At 37.1% G+C, this 18638-nt stretch overlaps 1 protein-coding gene across 3 annotated transcripts in view; it reads left to right on the top strand.

The window, feature by feature from the left end:
* The window catches only part of LOC120523929 (protein Atg16l2-like), a 202292-nt gene that overhangs the window by 116546 nt on the left and 67108 nt on the right, over positions 1-18638 (top strand). For all 3 annotated transcript variants that reach the window (XM_039745640.1, XM_039745639.1, XM_039745641.1), the window contains one exon: positions 2958-3063. In XM_039745640.1, coding sequence (XP_039601574.1) covers positions 2958-3063 — 106 coding nt within the window. The remainder of the gene's footprint in view (positions 1-2957; positions 3064-18638) is intronic.

The raw sequence follows: 18638 nt of genomic DNA, 5'->3' as shown, positions 1-18638 counted from the left end.
AATAAGGGAACACTAATTAACATAGAATAAAAGTCCGATGGCCAAGGAGGACAGAAAAAACAAAAAAAAAAAAAAACTCCAGATGGCTGAAAAAAAATAAAATCTGCCAGGGTTCCAGGCCACAAGACCAGTATAGTTTATGCAGTACATTTATATTAATGTTGCTGAACTTGAATAGGATATTACTGGCCTATACTTCCATATTAGTCACATGGCTTTTGTTGTATATAATGACATTGCAATAAGGGAACATCTATACACAAAATGAAAAAAAAAATAGTTAACAAATAAAGAAACAATTAACAGGCACCATAATGGGACAGCAGGATGACTTGGTAGTATACCAGACACATTTTAAACAGCATGTTTTGAAAGTAGGTATACAATTTAAACACAAATTCAGTTTAAATTACAAATAGAGGTAGAAAGTAATGGAAGATGATAAACTGATAAATTATGAGTAGAACTTTCAATGCTTGTAGACCAATTTAGTATCATATCGGTGCAGTATAATCTTAATGAATTTCAGGATCTATTACAATTTGTAAGTGAAAGGACTGCAATTAAAAGGCATGAGAAAACAGGTGGATCTTCAGTTTTGATCTGAATGTCTAGACAGATGGTGTCTTATATTAGTTTTGTTCTGTCCAGTCCAGTGCCAGTAGGTCTCAATTGATGACACTGTTATATGACTTAAGACACATAGATAATAATTTTGGAATCTTATTTATAAGCTTTATAAATCAGTAGTTGAATTTTGAAGTTAAATTAGTATTCTTAATGGTCATATGATCATAGCATTTTTTCAGGTCACCAATAGCAAGTTCATAATATTTTATCTAGCAAGACCATTAAAAAGAGAACTACAGTAAACCCACCAAGAAGTAACACAAGCCTGTCCCTTAGGAATATATTGTGCACTCCAAGACAAGAGTTCAGTCCAGAGAGGTAATGATATTTGAGTCACTGTGCAGTACCAGTATACCGTATTGTGAAAATGCATCAAGTCTGGAGATACTGCACAACCAGTTGTAGACCAGGACAGAAACATTGATAGCTATGGAGCTGATGGGTGAACTTAAGAACCTCAGCAACTAGCACTATGTACTAGGTATTGTTTATCTGGAGTACATGTAGGGGATCTCCATGCTGATAAGCTCATAGCCATAGGTGAAATGTATCCATTTTTCATTATTCACATTAGAAAAAATTACATTGTTAAAAGTAGATTGATGGTTTTGTAAAACTGATTAAAGTAGGAAACTTAATAAGTTCAAGGGTTAAACCTGACAAAGTGGTTTTCTAGTAAGTCTATCTGTACCAAACACTAATTAAGGCAAGTTTCTGAAGATTTGTAAAGCCTTCACTAAAATATTGGTGTTAAAAGGATCTTTGGGGCACCTGCTACATAAACTGAAATTAATAACCCAGAAAATACTTATTTGAACTGGTGTGGCATTGGGGTATTATGTATTTTAATTAAAGTATGTACAACTACAAAGTAGGTAGCAGGGGGTTTTAGACAGGTCAGGTTTCACAGTTAAAATAATAAATTAGATAGTAATGTTAATGAATGTGGAATGTATAGCTGCTTATACTGGTTGACCTGTAAAAACAGCAATATAACTGGAGTTTTGTTATTTGGAAAAGACATGTAAAATTTAAAACTGGAATATACTGAATAAACCATTTAAATATGGGTCTAACTTTAGCAGAAGATAAACAATATTAAGGATGTTACGAGTTTGATGCTGGGAGTATCTTATAAACAGTACTGACAATAGTGCTAGTAAGTTTATAAGAATATCAAAAGTCATAGTAATTGGCAGCTAAATTTACCCAAGTATGAAAAAGAAAAACCAAATAAATAATCACAACAACAGGAATTCACATCAGTAATTAAAAACTATTTATTCATTTAATTTTCTTTACTGAAACTAGATGGATAGATAGATAGATAGATACTTTATTAATCCCAAGGGGAAATTCACAAACTATGTACAAGATAAGAATTTATATAAACCAATTAACCAATTTTCCCGAAGTACTACCATGATCGCCATCGTAGGAAAAGGGAATTTCTTTTCTGGAGGGCTTGTTCCCATACTTCATGGCCAATATAAATGAAGCTTAGCTTGAAGTAGCTGGGAAAATCATGGCCGTCTATAATCCACATTGGCTTTAATAGTTTCCAACCCTTGTTCGGAATAGAATTCAAATTTAAAATAATTTTAAAAAGTTATATTTATTTCTTCTCCAAATTTTCCTACGAATTTTACTGTTGAAGTGAGTTTTGTTTTTTTCATTTTTAAAAATAAACCAGCTATGACACTGAATTTAAACAAGTTATCAAAATTGTTAATTGTTAATGGTGGTGCCTATTGAAATTCTGTGTACACTTTCAGTTTCTAGTTTTCTTTATTATTATGTAAGAGTCTTCTTTTCCTTAAACAATAAACATTTTAACTACAAAATGTTCCTTTAATGTATCCATCTATTCATAAATGTTCCAATCCAAGTTATTCCTGCTATGAGTCACAAGGAGCCATAGCCTGTCCCAGAAGGATTAGACTCAAGACAGAAGCAAAGCGTAGATGGGATCCATTCTGTTTTAGAATGTACTTTTATCATCCATACACATAATTAAATCAGTTTCTCTTAAGAAACTTCATTGCAACAGTTTAAAAGTCTTTGGTGGTCTTTTGAGAATGTTAATTTATTTTTTAATACTTCGGTTTTCTTTATAAACATTTATTATGTATACATTCTTTATGTAATGAATACATTTGAAAATATTTATAAAATGGTGTCCTGTTAATGAAAATACTATTACAGGATCTAAATTGAATTTTATTTATTTCTTTAAATATGTTCTCATGTATATACAAAAAACAAAATCTTTTAATAAGTAAAAACAAAAAGGTAAAATACCTTCTTATGATGATTTATCCCATCAGGCATACATACCACTGATGTGAATTCTTCCTGTAGTGAAGTAGTATGTGCAGAGTATTTCATCATCAGTGGACATTACGACCAGAAAATCAGATTTTGGGACAGTAGGTAAGCATGATTTTGACTTTCAAGTGCTTAAAAGCATGCTTTTTAAAAACTTGACACTGAATGATAAAGCAAATTTATGTAAAATGTATTGAAGTATATTTGTAAGTGATTGTCCAAACATGTCAGTTGCATATGATTGATAAAAAAGTAGGTCAATTCAGGAAAGATTTAAAGGATCATACTTTTTCAGTTTAGTTTATTTTGCAGGCTTGGATTGATGTAACACATTCACAGGTAAAATACAAATACCGACTTTATAAGTTTATAAGTTAATAATTACTGTAATGCACACACATTAAGATACAGATACTTCATTCCTTCACATTGCAAGATAAAACATTAGAAATATATCCATCATCCATGCTGGAAAAAATATTGGTCAATCTCAAGGATTTAGACACCATCTCTAAAATATATAAAATCATTTTGCAATCCCTCCCTTTCAAAGATCCAAGAGGACACTGGGAAAAAGATCTCTCAATTAATATATCAGAAAAGGAGTGGAAAGCAGCAATGCAGAGAATTCACTCAAGCTCCATATGCGCAAAGCATACAATTATACAACTCAAAATTATATATCGAGCACATCTGTCTCGACTAAAACTCTCCAAAATGTTTCCAGGGCATGATCCAACCTGCAAACGTTGCAACCAAGCCCCAGCCTCACTAGGTCACATGTTCTGGGCCTGCACCAAATTAACATTATTCTGGACAAATTTTTAATTACCTTTCAGACATCCTTGGTCTCACAATCCCTCCTAACCCATTAACAGCTGTGTTTGGGGTTCTTCCAGAGGGGTTTAAAGTGGAGAAAAACAAACAAATTGTGATTGCATTCACTACACTTTTGGCACGCAGACTTATTCTGAAAAACTGGAAGAACCCAAACTCTCCTCTTTTAAGTCAGTGGGTGTGGATCGATCTGTTCTTAACTCAATTTTTCTTTTTGTAAAAACTTGATTGATTTGTATGGATTGCAATAAAATTAATAAAGAGAAAAAAAAAATATATATATATATATATATATATATATATATATATATTACTGAAAAAGGTCTTACTTTGCAATTAATTAAAAAAAAAGCAAAAATTTTGCATAATGTAATCTTTCAATTTTCTTTCCAAGTCGAAACTGTGTATTTTCATTTTCCATACCTTTCTGCATTTTGACTTTTGGCCAGTAGAGTGTGTCATTGCCCTCCCTATTTATCAGTTTTGTAGGAGTCATGAAATTCAGCTCAAAATAACCATCTTATTGTGTTAATACTGTTAAATTGATGTAAGAAAACAAAATAAATAAATATAAAGATTATCCACCTTAATAAATGGATGAATGTTTGTGTGTCTGTCTCAGTCTGGTCACTAGGGTTAGAAAGAAAATTTTAAAAACAGAAAAATCAGAAAAGAAAAAAATGTCAAATAAGGGTCTAAATATAATATAATTGGTCTTATCAGCCTATAGGTAATTGGCCTATTCTCTTTTCTGACATTATCTGCAATTGAGCAATTGATGAGTTAAAAATAACAATCAACACGTGCTTTGGGAAATCAAAGCCTTGACACGATTAGTCTAGAGTTGCTAAACCAAGCCTATGTAGTAGTGAATGCCAACACATTGCTCCAGTCAACCATTTCAAATATGAGAGTAGTAAGTTTGACAAGCTGTACCGAGATGAAGTGGCAAAAATGAACAGGTCTATCCAAAGAGGAAAAGGCCACCATGAGGTAAAGGGAATGGGTATGTATTATTAGACCAAATGGGCAACCTATATATGATATAAAAAGCATGAGGTCTATGTTGATTACTTCAGTTTCATCCCATCATACTTGGATAGGACAGCTAGTCTATAAATTAAGCAATTTATTTTTATTTAAATACTGATTTTTGGCTTCAAATCTAGAAAACAATGCAGTTTTATCCGTGTGTTTTTGAAGAACAGATAATATACAATTGTGAAATGTACAATATAACTTTATTTTATACCTGAATAGTTTAGTATGCGCAGCACTATGAAAGTGTTTTACTCCCTTATAGATACAGAGAGTTTGCATTCACCATATGAATGTAACATGCATAGCCATGGTTGTCCATTATTCCACTTTCTCACCCTCTTATCCATTTCAAAATTAGAGGTATCCATTTCCTGTCCTGACAGCACTGGGTACAAGGCAGCAGCCTGCTTTAGATGGGACACCAGTGTATAACAGGACAGACATACTCACACTGACTCACATAGGACTGAGATAAAATTGGCAGTTAACCTAATCTGTAAATCTTTGAGATGTACGAGGAAAAAGGAGTACTGTACCCCAAGGAAAACATTTATGTCCACACAGGGAGTACCAGCCTTAACTGTAAAAATCAAGTATTAAACCATTTGTCGTTCTCTGTACCCATGAGTAGTCTACATATGTGATGAAATGAACTGCTCTATATACCATGTTCATTACAAAATAAAATGTACAAGAGTTTCAAATCTTTCATTTTGGACATTCATGTGGCTCCGCTCATCGTGCTGATTTGAAATGCAATGCTGACCACACTAATGATGTAATATGTTCTGTATTTGCAGTGGCATCAGTGAATAAACAAAAAGACACAAAGTTAGATGGGCTGCTAAATTATTAGGATTCATTGCTAAACATAAAATGCTAAGTTTGTGGTACTTATGTTAAATATGATAAGCATAATAACACACATGACATCTGTAGCCACGTAAAAAAAAAATTTGCCTCTTTCCTAAATTCCTTTTTCAGTAAATATGACTCTGAATGTTTTCAGTTCATCAACCAAGATTTAATAGTATAAAAGGCATCTGAATGACCAAATAACACCTTTTTTATTTATGTAATTTTTTACATAAATGCATGGCAGGTGAAGGGACGCTGGCGCACACCTTTTGCTGCTGTTCCTACCTGTTAACAACGCTTTTCGCAAAATTTGCCTTAATTCTACACTTTCTTACACTTTTTTATTTCTTTTATTATACGTATAGTTCCTGGATACAGCTAACTTGAATTGCATGGATTTGGCTTAATATTGAACTGATCTGATGTTCATACTAACCTGGCTTATGGCTCCGGGGCGATCACGCCTGAAACTACCAAGCGTTACTGTTTGTGGCTGTGTATTGGAACCTCCAAATCCTGCTACCTCCTCCTGCTATGCTTTCTGCTGCTTTGCTATCACCGCTCATCTATGCTACCACACCCGCCTGTCCTACTGGTTCCGCTATGCTGCCTCTCCACTGTTTTTCAGATAAGTATTGCCCAGTATCATGCTAAAATACTCTCATGACAAACTCCTTCTTATTAAACAGTTTGTCCAGAGCAAATGGTCCGACTGGAATATCCTAAAAGACGCCAGTATTTTGCAGTGCCCGAAATATGTACATCGCGGGTCAGGTTGCTGCCACCACCAGGCTACGAATGAAAAGACCACCGGCAGCATTTGCTCAGGAATAAGCCGTCCTTCTCATGGCCCTCGAAATAGAAGTGTCAGTGTGCCAAATTTACATTATGTACAAATAAACCCTGATCACGGCTCTGTGCAAAAAGAAGCCTCATTAACTAATATTGCACTGTTTAACTCGAGATCTCTTAATGGCAAAGCATTGGTGCTGTCAGAACTCATCACTGACACCAAACTTAATATACTGTGTTTAACGGAGACTTGGCAAAAACCAAATTAATTTACGTCTCTCACGGAGGCGACTCCACCTGGTTTCACTTTCCATACAGAACCTCGCAGCTCTAGACAAGGAGGTGGGCTAGCAGTAATTATCAGAGCAGACTTAAATATCAAACAAATCCCAATTGACTGTCCACTGTCTTTTGAGTGCCTGGCTCTTAAACTAATAAAGGAATCAGGTCCTGTCTCACTCATTGTTCTTTATCGTCCCCCAAAATACAATGCATCCTTCTTATCTGATTTGATTGAACTTTTAACCCACCTAATCTCTTCTTCTTGGTGATTTCAACATCCATATTGACACTACTACATCTAAACTGAGAAATGAATTCCTATCCTTACTGGACTGTTTTGACTTGACACAACATGTTGATTTTCCCACCCACTCTGGTGGTCATATACTAGATCTGATCTGCACTTCTGGACTATCTGTTGCCAACATTTACAGCACTGATTTGGGACTCTCTGACCATAAAGCAGTATTTTTCACTGTCTCACTGCCTTTCCCTCCTCTTACCTGTAAATGAAAAATTTCTTACAGAAACCTTAAAAATATCTGTCCCTCTATCCTTTCTGGATCCATTTCTGATCTTTTACTGTCTGCACCTATTCCGTCAACACTAGATAGTCTTGTTGACCACTATAACTCAGCCCTTCATTCAGCATTAGATAAAACAGCTCCTTTAAAACATAAGGAGGTTTCCTTTAAGCGTTCAGCTCCTTGGTATAATTCAAAATTGTGATGTATGAAAGCAGCTGGCCGACGCCTTGAGAGAATGTCACGTAAGTCTGGCCTCACCGTGCACATTCAGGCTTTCTCTGACCACCAAAGAGCTTACAGAGAAGCACTAACTGCTGCTAAGAACATCCACTATGGCAGAATAATAGAAAGTGGTCACAATAACCCAAGGGTTTTGTTTTCTGTAGTTAATAAACTCAAACCCGCATCTGGCCCAACTACCTCTTCTACTGAAGCCTGTGAGGAATTCCTCCACTTTTTCCGTAACAAAATTAAAGATCTAAATAATTCAACTAACATAAATACATCATCTGTTTATATCTCTCCCTGTTTTCCCACTCCATCCAGCTCCTTCTCTAAGTTCTCACCAGTCACATCAGCGTTTTTTATAACCTGCTTTGTAAGATGAGGCCAACTACTTGTGTACTGGACCCCATCCCCAGCACACTACTTAAATCCTGCCTTCATGCCATAATCCCGACTGTTACAACAATAATAAACTCATCCCTTGACACTGGCTCTGTGCCACTCACTTTTAAAATCGCTTCTGTAACCCCAATGTTAAAAAAGTCTGGTCTTGATGCTGACAATCTTAACAATTTCCGCCTATTTCCCACTTACCTTTCCTGTCAAAAGCTCTTGAGCGTGTTGTAGCCCCCCAGCTCACCAATTACTTAACCACTAATAACTTGATGGAACCCTTTCAGTCTGGTTTCAGGGCAGCACAGCTGTGAAACTGCTCTGCTACGGTAACCAATGATTTGCTTATGGCAGCAGACTCTGGACAAACCAGCATATTAATTCTGTTAGACCTCAGTGCAGCATTTGACACTGTCAGACATGACATTCTACTGTCCAGAATGGAGAACATGCTGGGTATCTCTGGCACTGCCCTCCAGTGGTTCAAGTCCTATCTGACTGATAGGCAAGAGTTTGTTAGTCTTGGCAACAGCAGATCCAGCTCGGCACCAGTCACACAAGGAGTTCCTCAGGGCTCTGTCCTCGGCCCTCTTCTCTTCTGTATTTATATGCTTCCCCTTGGCCATATTATTCATAGCTATGGACTGGGCTATCATTTTTATGCAGATGATACTCAACTCTACTTCAATGTTAAAAGTGGAACTTCATCAGAGCTTTCTCAGCTCACAACCTGCCTTAGTGAAATTAAAACCTGGATGGAGCAGAACTCTTTAAAATTAAATTGCAACAAAACTGAACTCCTGCAAATTGGGACTAAAATGCAACTTAATAAAATGAGCTCCTTCCCAGTCCATCTTGGCGGTGATCTCATCAGACCTGCCTCTACTGCAAAGAATCTTGGTGTCATTTTTGATTCCTCCCTTTCTTAGTCCGCACACATAAATCACATTAAGAAACTTTCTTACTTTCACCTCCGTAACATATCAAGTATCGCTCCTTCCTTTCCTTTTCTAATGCTTAGAAACTTGTCCATGCTTTTATCACATCCCGCATCAATTATTGTTACTCACTGCTGGAGGTGCCCTTCTAATCTTATATCACAGCTCCAGCTTATTCAAAACTCAGCTGCAAGAATCCTCACTCGAACCAGGTGCAGCGAGCACATCACACCCATCCTGCTCCGTCTTTACTGGCTCCATGTTTCTTACAGAATCGAATATAAAATCCTCCTAGTCACCTACAAAGCCTTAAATAACCTCGCGCCCAAACTACATCAGTGACCTCCTCCATCACTATGTGCCTGCCCACCCGCTAAGGTCTGGCAATCTTGTTGTGCCCCACACTAATCTACACTCCATGGGTGACAGCGGGCCTTCAGTTGTATAGCGCCCAGATTCTGGAATGACCTACCGAAATTAATTAGATCAGCTGATTCCTTGAATTCTTTTAAAAAACAACTCAAAACTCATCTGTTCAGGAAGGCTTTTAGCTCTATCTGACTTTATTACCCTTTTCTCAGTTTACCTCTCTGTCAAGATGCTCATGTAACCAGTATGTGTGTGTGCTGGACCATCAATTATGTTGTCTGTTATGCTTTCTCTGAATTTACTGTCTTAATCTTCTTTATTTATTTATTTGGTTTGTACAATGCTATATACTGTATACCCTGCCGTTCTTTCTTATATTCTGTAAGTGCCTTGAGAATGGGAAAGGCGCTATATAAATAAAATGTATTATTATTATTAATAAACAAAGTTGTCTAACACAGATTGGCACTACATGAAAAAGTAATCACTTCCTTCATTGCTGTGGAAGAATCTGAGCCCACTTTGCATTTGAAGCTTATTTTCAAGCCATTCTGTTGTCAACTTGCTTTTGCGTTTTGGATCTTTGCCTTGCTGCATCAAGCATACTTCAGTTTCATCTCACAAACAAATGACTGGACATTTCACTAACCACTGTGCCACTTTCATGATTTTAAATCAATGAAAATGCCTGCATTTTTCCATCTTCTTTCTCTGAAGATATTACTTAGTTCTTTATTCCCAACCACTATATTTTCACTGGGGATTTTAGCTAATGGATATGTCACCAAATATTTTTCCTCCTTGTTTTCCAAATGCATGTTTACAGTCCTATTAATCAATTATCTCCTCTGTCTATATATTCTCATATGCAGAACAGCTTTTAAAAAATACAATACTTTTCATTATCTATCATTGGATAAAGGATGCTTATACTTTTGTGTTTCAAATGCTCATTTACCAAATGAAGTACAAAATCAAAACTTATATGATATTATCTATACTAATAAAAGGCAAAGCCCTCACTCACTCACTCACTCACTCACTCACTCACTCACTCACTGACTCACTGACTCACTCACTGACTCATCACTAATTCTCCAACTTCCCGTGTGGGTGGAAGGCTGAAATTTGGCAGGTTCATTCCTTACAGCTTCCTTACAAAAGTTGGGCAGGTTTTATATCGAAATTCTACGCGTAATGGTCATAACTGGAAGCAGTTTTTCTCCATTTACTGTAATGGAGATGAGCTTCAACGCTGTGGGGGCGGAGTTTCGTGTGACATCATCACGCCTCCCACGTAATCACGCAGTACATAGAAAACCAGGAAGACCTCAAAAAGCGCTGAAGAAAACATGCATTATATAATTGAGAAGGCAGCGAAACAATAAGAAGCGAGCGAGTGACATATACAACCATATTCATGAGTTCTGCTACTTGAAACAAAGCACATGTAAACCTACACTTTAAATTAAGTTCATAGACAGGCTGCCGCTGGCGTTTGTAATTTAGTGCCTGCCCATATAAGGCCGTTCGTCAGCGGCAATCCAATAGCAAACTGCCACGGGTAAATATTCACGGGTGAAGGACTGTGCTTATGGAGAGGAAGATGAGATGGTCAGGGTGGTGTTTGACACAAACTCAGCGAAACTGCGAGAGAAAGTTTTAAGTGCCAGGACTAAGGTAACATTAAATACAGCCACGGACATAGCACGAGATGGCACCAGCACAGCTGGGAACCTTCGATGCATGTACACCGAGTGGCTCACGTGAACTGACGCAGTGCACAGATAAAAGGCAACAGTTCCAAAGAGCTGAACAAAACCGAATTACACAATTGAAAAGGCAGCAAAAATATGAAGCGCCTGATAAGCATATTCATAAATCCAGCTACTGCGGAAACAAAGCACACGGTGGAAAAAGTCAATGTCCCGCTAAAGGAAGACAGTGTAAAAAAAACCCGTGCATGCAGTGTGTCAGGTCTCAGATAAAGAAGAAGACGAGCTGTTTATTGATGCAGTAAGAAACGAATCGATGAATGAAACCTGTCATCTTTACAACGATTGACAAACACGGAATGTAACTTGAACACAACACATCCTACAAATATGAACCTGATTGAAAGAAATAATGATAATCAAATCCTTGATGACAGCAACACTCAGTAACACTCACAAAACAAATACTGTATATTGACAGTCATGTTACGTTATTTTTAAAATGTTCCCTTTTCTTTTTCTACCTTTTTTAACACACTACTTCTCCGCTGCGACGCGGGTATATATATATATGTATATATATATATATCCCGCTCTACATACTCGAATAATGGATACTTTATTCGCCATCAATGATTGTTTTGGTAAAGCCATACTCAGTGTATTCATTAGATGAGCGGTAAAAAGTAAGAGCGAGGGAGGATGACTCATTGAGGCATGCAGGCTGTAGTCTTGCGTCAACTCTATCTGAATTGCGCGATCACATTTGAAAAACATATCTTTTCAAGTTCTATTTAGTCCATATGTGTCAAACTCAAGGGCGTGGGCCACATCCGCCCGCGTGTAATTATATCCGCCCGAGATCATTTTATATACTGTATTATTGTTATTAAAGCCGGGTATATGAAGCGCTGGTAACACAATAAACTACAGATCCCATAATGCAGCGCTTCAGCTGCCTTGCATCAGGGTAACCTGAATGCAATTCAGAAGATACAGAAAACAGCATAATTAAATAAGAATCTGACACTTCAGCGGACGTTTTAACCCGTGCACAATCACAAAGTGATTTCAAGTGAAGCTGCTTTTATGGGAGACACAAATGCACCAGTTCACCTTGCCCCACTTTCCCTGTTGCCAAGTACTGTTAAACCAAGTCGTCACTACGGTGTTCCCAAATCGCACTTTGCTGATAAACTGCGCACTGCGCACTGAGTTTGCACGCTTTGGTGACTTTGATGAACAAAAAGTCCGTCTACATGCGGCTCGAACCTTGTGCATGTTTGGTAGCACATATCTGTGTGAGAAGCTCTTCTCAGTGATAAAGACTAACAAAACAGCACACAGGAGTTGCCTCACTGATGAGCACCTGCAATCCATCCTGAGAATCTCCACAACACAGAACCTCACAGCAAACAGAAACGAACCTGTGGCCAAAAAGAAGCCAGGCGTCCAGCTCTAAAATGACATATGAGCAAAGACAACTGAATGATTTGATTTGTTATTGCACGTAAGAGCGGAGTCAACCGTTTTAACAAACAGCGTATTGCACTGATCTGAAATAGCTGTGTGTGTATATATGTAGATATGTATGTATATGTATATATATGTTTATATATGTGTGTGTGTATATATGTATATATATATATATATATATATATATATATATATATATATATATGTATTTGTGTGTATATATGTGTGTGTATGTATATGTGTGTATATATGTGTGTGTATATATGTAGATATATATGTATGTATATATGTGTATATGTATATATATATATATGTTTATGTGTGTGTGTGTAAATATATATATATATGACAACAACACTCATCACTCACAACAGTGACAAAACAATTACATTGACAATCAGGTTACGTTATTTTCAAAATGTTTCCTTTTCTTTTCATTGCTTCTTTAACACACTACTTCTCCGCTGCGAAGCGCGGGTATTTTGCTAGTAAATAATATAATGCATCAGACCTTATTGAAGTATGTAACATGTTTATATTTGAGTCATCAGGGTTTAAAGCCAAAATACTTTTACTGCAAAACATTAACAATTTAAAAGTACTGTTAATGTTGTTTCATAATAGTAATGTTATTACAAATTATATTAATGCATTAGAGTTTTTTTTTTAATTTAGTACAAAATTGATCAAACAAATGTATCAGACAATAATAGCAAATGGAACATAAAAAAGAACTCCGAAGTTAGTAAGTAGCAAGGGATAGCAAAAATTTGAATTAGTAACAGAGTAAAATTAGCAATCATAATGATATTTGTATTAAAGATGAAGAAAATGAGCCGGACTTATATATAGGGCAATGTAAAGGAAAGGGAACAAGTTTATAATAATATTCATTTTTAAGCAAGATCTATCTATAAGGTAGCTGTAGTGGATATTTAAGTTTAGGTAGAATTTGACCATGAGTCTACTTCATTTGGGAGATAAGCAAAATCTTAGTGAGGACATTTGTGTTAAAATAAAAAGGCTGCAATGTAGGGGCATGATACTGGATGCGTGGTTTTGACTCCCTAACAACTTTATATAACTTTATAATAATATCAAAACTACTAACATTGAGATGTTGTAATAATGGGAAACTTACTTTTCCCTAAATGTGAAAATAGTAGACCCTAGTAGCATAAGTCAATAGATGTAATTTTTTATGTGCTTTAACCATTTAATTTTAAAAAAATTAATTTAAAAAAATGAGTGATAGGGAAAGCATGTGTGTGTGGGTACAATAGTTTCTAATAATCAAGACAGAATACAGAGTGTGAGGGTAATTGAACCATTTAGTTTTAGTAATCACAGTATAATAAGTATAAAAAAGTGTCAGGCAGAGTAGTGATTATGAAGCTGGAAATTGGCGGTGTGATGATGAATGTTGTTAGTGCATATGCACCGCAAATTGGGTGTGCAATGGGTGAGAAAGAAGACTTTTGGAGTGAGTTGGATGAAGTGATGAACAGTGTACCTAAGGGACAGAAAGTGGTGATTGGAGCGGATTTCAGTGGGCATGTAGGTGAAGGGAACAGTGGAGACAAGGAGGTGATGGGTAGGTATGGTGTCAAGGAGAGGAATGAAGAAGGTCAGAGGATAGTTGTGGCAGGGGAAATTGTAGTTAAGCAGCATAGGATGGTGGTCTGTAGGATGATGTTGGAGATCAAGAAGAGGAAGAGAGTGAGGGCAAAGCCAGGGATCAAATGGTAGAAGTTGAAAAAGGAAGACTGCAAGGTTGAGTTTAGGGAGGAGGTGAGACAGGCACTGGATGGCAGTGAAGAATCACCAGACAGCTGGGAAACTACAGCAGATGTAGTAAGGGTGACAGCAAGAAGGGTGCTTGGCGTGACATCTGGAAAGGGGAAGGAGGAAAAGGAAACCTGGCGGTGGAATGAGGAAATACAGGAGAGTATACAGAGGAAGAGCACAGCAAAGAAGAAGTGTGATAGTCAGAGAGATGCAGAAAGTAGACAAGAGTGATAAGGTGCAGAGAGAGGTGGCGAAGGCTAAAGAAAAGGTGTATGATGAGTTGTATGAGAGGTTGGACACTAAGGAGGAAAAAATGGACCTGTACCGATTGGCTATGGACCGAGCTGGGAAAGATGTGCAGCAGGTTAGGGTGATAAAGGATAAAGATGGAAACATACTCACAAGTGAGGAGAATGTGTTGAGCAGATGGAAAGAGTACTTTGAGAGGCTGATGAATGAAGAGAACAAGAGAGAGAAGAGTTTGGATGATGTCGAGATAGTGAATCAGGAAGTGCAACGGATTAGCAAGGAGGAAGTAAGGACAGCTTTAAAGAGGATGAAAAATGGAAAAGGTGTTGGCCCAGATGACATACCTATGGAAGCATGGAGATGTTTAGGAGAAATGGCAGTGGAGTTTTTAACCAGATTGTTTAATAGAATCTTGGAAAGTGAGAGGATGCCTGAGGAATGGAGAAGAAGTGTACTGGTACCAATATTTAAGAATAAGGGGGGATATGCAGGACTGCAGTAACTACAGGGGAATAAAATTAATGAGCCACAGCATGAAGTTATGGGAAAGAGTAGTGGAAGCTAGGTTAAGAAGTAAGGTGATGATTAGTGAGCAGCAGTATGATTTCATGCCAAGAAAGAGCACCACAGATGCGATGTTTGCTCTGAGTATGTTGATGGAGCCAGAAGGAATTGCAGTGTGTCTTTGTGGACCTGGAGAAAGCATATGACCGGGTGCCTCGAGAGGAGCTGTGGTATTGTATGAGGAAGTCGGGAGTGGCAGAGAAGTATGTAAGAGTTGTACAGGATATGTACAAGGGAAGTGTGACAGTGGTGAGGTTTGCGGTAGGAGTGATGGATGCATTCAAGTTGGAGGTTGGATTACATCAGTGATCGGCACTGAGCCCTTTCTTATTTGCAGTGGTGATGGACAGGTTGGCATACGAGATTAGACAGGAGTCCCCGTGGACTATGATGTTTGCTGATGACATTGTGATCTGTAGTGATAGTAGGGAGCAGGTTGAGGAGACCCTGGAGAGGTGGAAATATGCTCTAGGGAGGAGAGGATTGAAGGTCAGTAGGAACAAGACAGGATACATGTGTGTAAATGAGAGGGAGGTCAGTGGAATAGTGAGGATGCAGGGAGTAGAGTTGGATAAGGTGGATGACTTTAAATATTTGGGATCAACAGTACAGAGTAATGGGGATTGTGGAAGAGAGGTGAAATAGAGAGTGCAGGCAGGGTGGAATGGGTGGAGAAGAGTATCAGGAGTAGTTTGTTTCAGACGGGTATCAGCAAGAGGGAAAGGGAAGGTCTACAGGACGGTAGTGAGACCAGCTATGTTATATTGTTTGGAGATGGTGGCACTGACCAGAAAGCCGGAGACAGGGCTGGAGGTGGCAGAGTTAAAGATACTAAGATTTGCATTGGGTGTGATGGGATGGATAGGATTAGAAATGAGTGCATTGGAGAGTCAGCTCAAGTTGGACGGTTGGGAGACAAAGTCAGAGAGGCGAGATTGCATAAGTTTGGACATGTGCAGAGGAGAGATGCTGGGTATATTGGGATGCTAAGAGGATGCTAAGAATAGAGCTGCCAGGGAAGAGGAAAAGAGGAAGGCCTTAGCGAAGGTTTATGGATGTGGTGAGAGAGGACATGCAGGTGATAGGTATAACAGAACAAGATGCAGAGGACAGAAAGATATGGAAGAAGATGATCCGCTGTGGCAACCCCTAACGAGAGCAGCCGAACAAAGAACAATTACAGTATAATAAGTTTCATAATGCTGAGGCTAAGCAGGTCTATAAAAAATGGAAACTTTTAAATTTAATTATGCCAGGACAAATTTTGAGCAGATATAGTAAAATCTTAATGAAACAAACTGGGCTTAAATCTTATATATCAAGACAAAAGTTGAGCAGAAATGGAAAAAAATCTAATGCTTTCATTTCTTCATTTTTTAAAGTCATTCTCTGTGGAAAAGTTGTATCTCTTCAAATAACAACAAGGAACATCAATGAAGAATTAAATTAACTTTTGAGATTAAAAAGAGAAAGAGAGATAACGTCGCATTATAGGGAAATTCGTAACCACGATAATCTAGCGAATGGTGTCCAAATTATATTAAAAAAGTGATTGTGCTTATTTTTTTATAAGGACCTGGTAGCTGAACATTTTAGTTTACAAAAAGGTTTTTATAAGTTATACTGTTAAAGGCTGGCCATCAAACTAAAAGAACCATTAAATGAAAAGGGCAACAAATTATGGTGTGAAGCACATTTTATGAACGAGGTTATACTACAAGTAGCACAAGTGCTAAGATCACTGCTCTTTCAAATTTACATAAATGATCAAGATAGAACATTACTAGCAAACTGGTTATGTTTGCAGATTACAGTAAAATACGGTGAGTGGGAGGAATTTCTAAATCACCAAAATTATTTCCTTAGTGTGAACAAAATGATTTTTTATGTATAGATCAATAGAAGGCACTATCGCTCCTCAAACCCAACACACAGACACTGAGGACGAGTTAAAAGCACCAAGAGCTTATTTATTTAATGAAACTCTATACAATGCTCTCCACCACCACAGCCTCAAGTAAACAGGCAAAAAGCACACAATGGATTATTTCTTACTCTCTCCCTTTCTTTTTCCTCCATTCCTGTCAACAAACTTTGTCCACCATCCACCCTACTCTGGCTCATTCCTGTGAAGTCGGTCTGATCCTTTTATATTGTCCAGAAGTGCCTCTGTTTTTCCACCCACGTGATCTGTCAGCACTTCTGGGTCAGGTGGACACCTAATGTCCCATGGTTCTTCTATTGCACCCCCTTGGCAGCTCCCATGATACAAAACGGGGCTGAGATACAGAACTCCAAGTCCCATAGTGTCCTGTGGGAATCCAGGGAAGCTGCCATCTAGCGTTCTGGGGGAAGCAATGTCCTAAAAAAGCTGCAATCCTCCATCCTTCCACTTCTTGGGTGTCCTGGCTGGGCTGGACTGCTGGGTGTCTCTTACAAAAGATAGCAGGCTAACCATTCAAAATTACAAAATGGCTAATCATGAAAATGTAATGCAAGAATATCTGCAAAATGCTGCAGCTTTGGACAGTGTATATGGAGTAAGTTGTTGCCAAAATTAGTGTGGATAAATTTACAACCGTACTTTTACTGTCAAATGTCAGCTTTAGCTAAGACTCATTTAAAATAAGTTGAACTATATTCAAACAGTGACATTTCATTTGACAGCCATTATATATATATATATAAAAAACCCTTTAAAGATTGAATTTTAAACATTTATTTAAAAGAAATCCATGTAAGTAGATAAAAAATTCAAAGTTGGGCAAATACTTAACAGATGAAAGTTTACTTTATGAAGAAAACTGAGGAAATTTAGTAGATTCTTTATTAATCAGTGCCACATGATGTACAGAATTAATGAAGAAGTCTAATAAGTTCTTGGGTTACTTAGCACACTGTATTGAGAACAGAGACTAAAATCTGTAAAATCTTGAGAGTAAAATCAAGACATTGGATTTAACTGAGACATGGTTTCTAAATTATCAACTTCTTTTGGCATCACTTCTTATTCCTTATATATTTCCTTATTTCTCCACTAACTTTATACCAACATTAATAAAATTAAGTAGGTTTTTGCAGGAACACAGGTCTCTACTTCAGTCTTCATGTGCATACAGACAATCCTTGTCACAGCCAAATTACAGTCAGATCTATACATTATGTGTGCTTTTTTATTGGCAACTAACTAGCAACAGAGTGAAAATTACATGTTAGATTATAGCTTGTTTGGTAATTAGCAGGGAAGATATTTAACATAGTGGTATGAAGTTCCAGCTAGGATTAAGTGTTTTAAAAAGCATTACAAAATAACAAAATTGTTGACATAAAGAGTTTATTATTGTGTACTGCCATTGGGTGTCAACAAAAAATAAGAATCTTTAGAAGATAGTCTTTCTTGACAATGTAAGTTTTGTTATAATCATTAATAAATATGTGTGCAGCATTGTCTGACACATAGAGCCATATTGTTGTAAATTATTTTCTGTTATAATCCTGTTGTAAACATTGATGTCTCATTGTGGTCTTGCCTGATGAATCCGCTACTCATCCCCATTCTGACAAACCGTAAAATAAAATTATTAAAAGGTATTCCAATGTATAGTATACTATGTGTTTTCCTTTTA

The sequence above is a fragment of the Polypterus senegalus genome, chromosome 2 (genome assembly GCF_016835505.1).
Source record: "Polypterus senegalus isolate Bchr_013 chromosome 2, ASM1683550v1, whole genome shotgun sequence".
Classification (NCBI taxonomy): Eukaryota; Metazoa; Chordata; class Cladistia; order Polypteriformes; family Polypteridae; genus Polypterus; species Polypterus senegalus.
The sequence above is the reverse complement of the archived record's forward strand: the minus strand, read 5'-3'. Positions and strand labels throughout refer to the sequence as shown.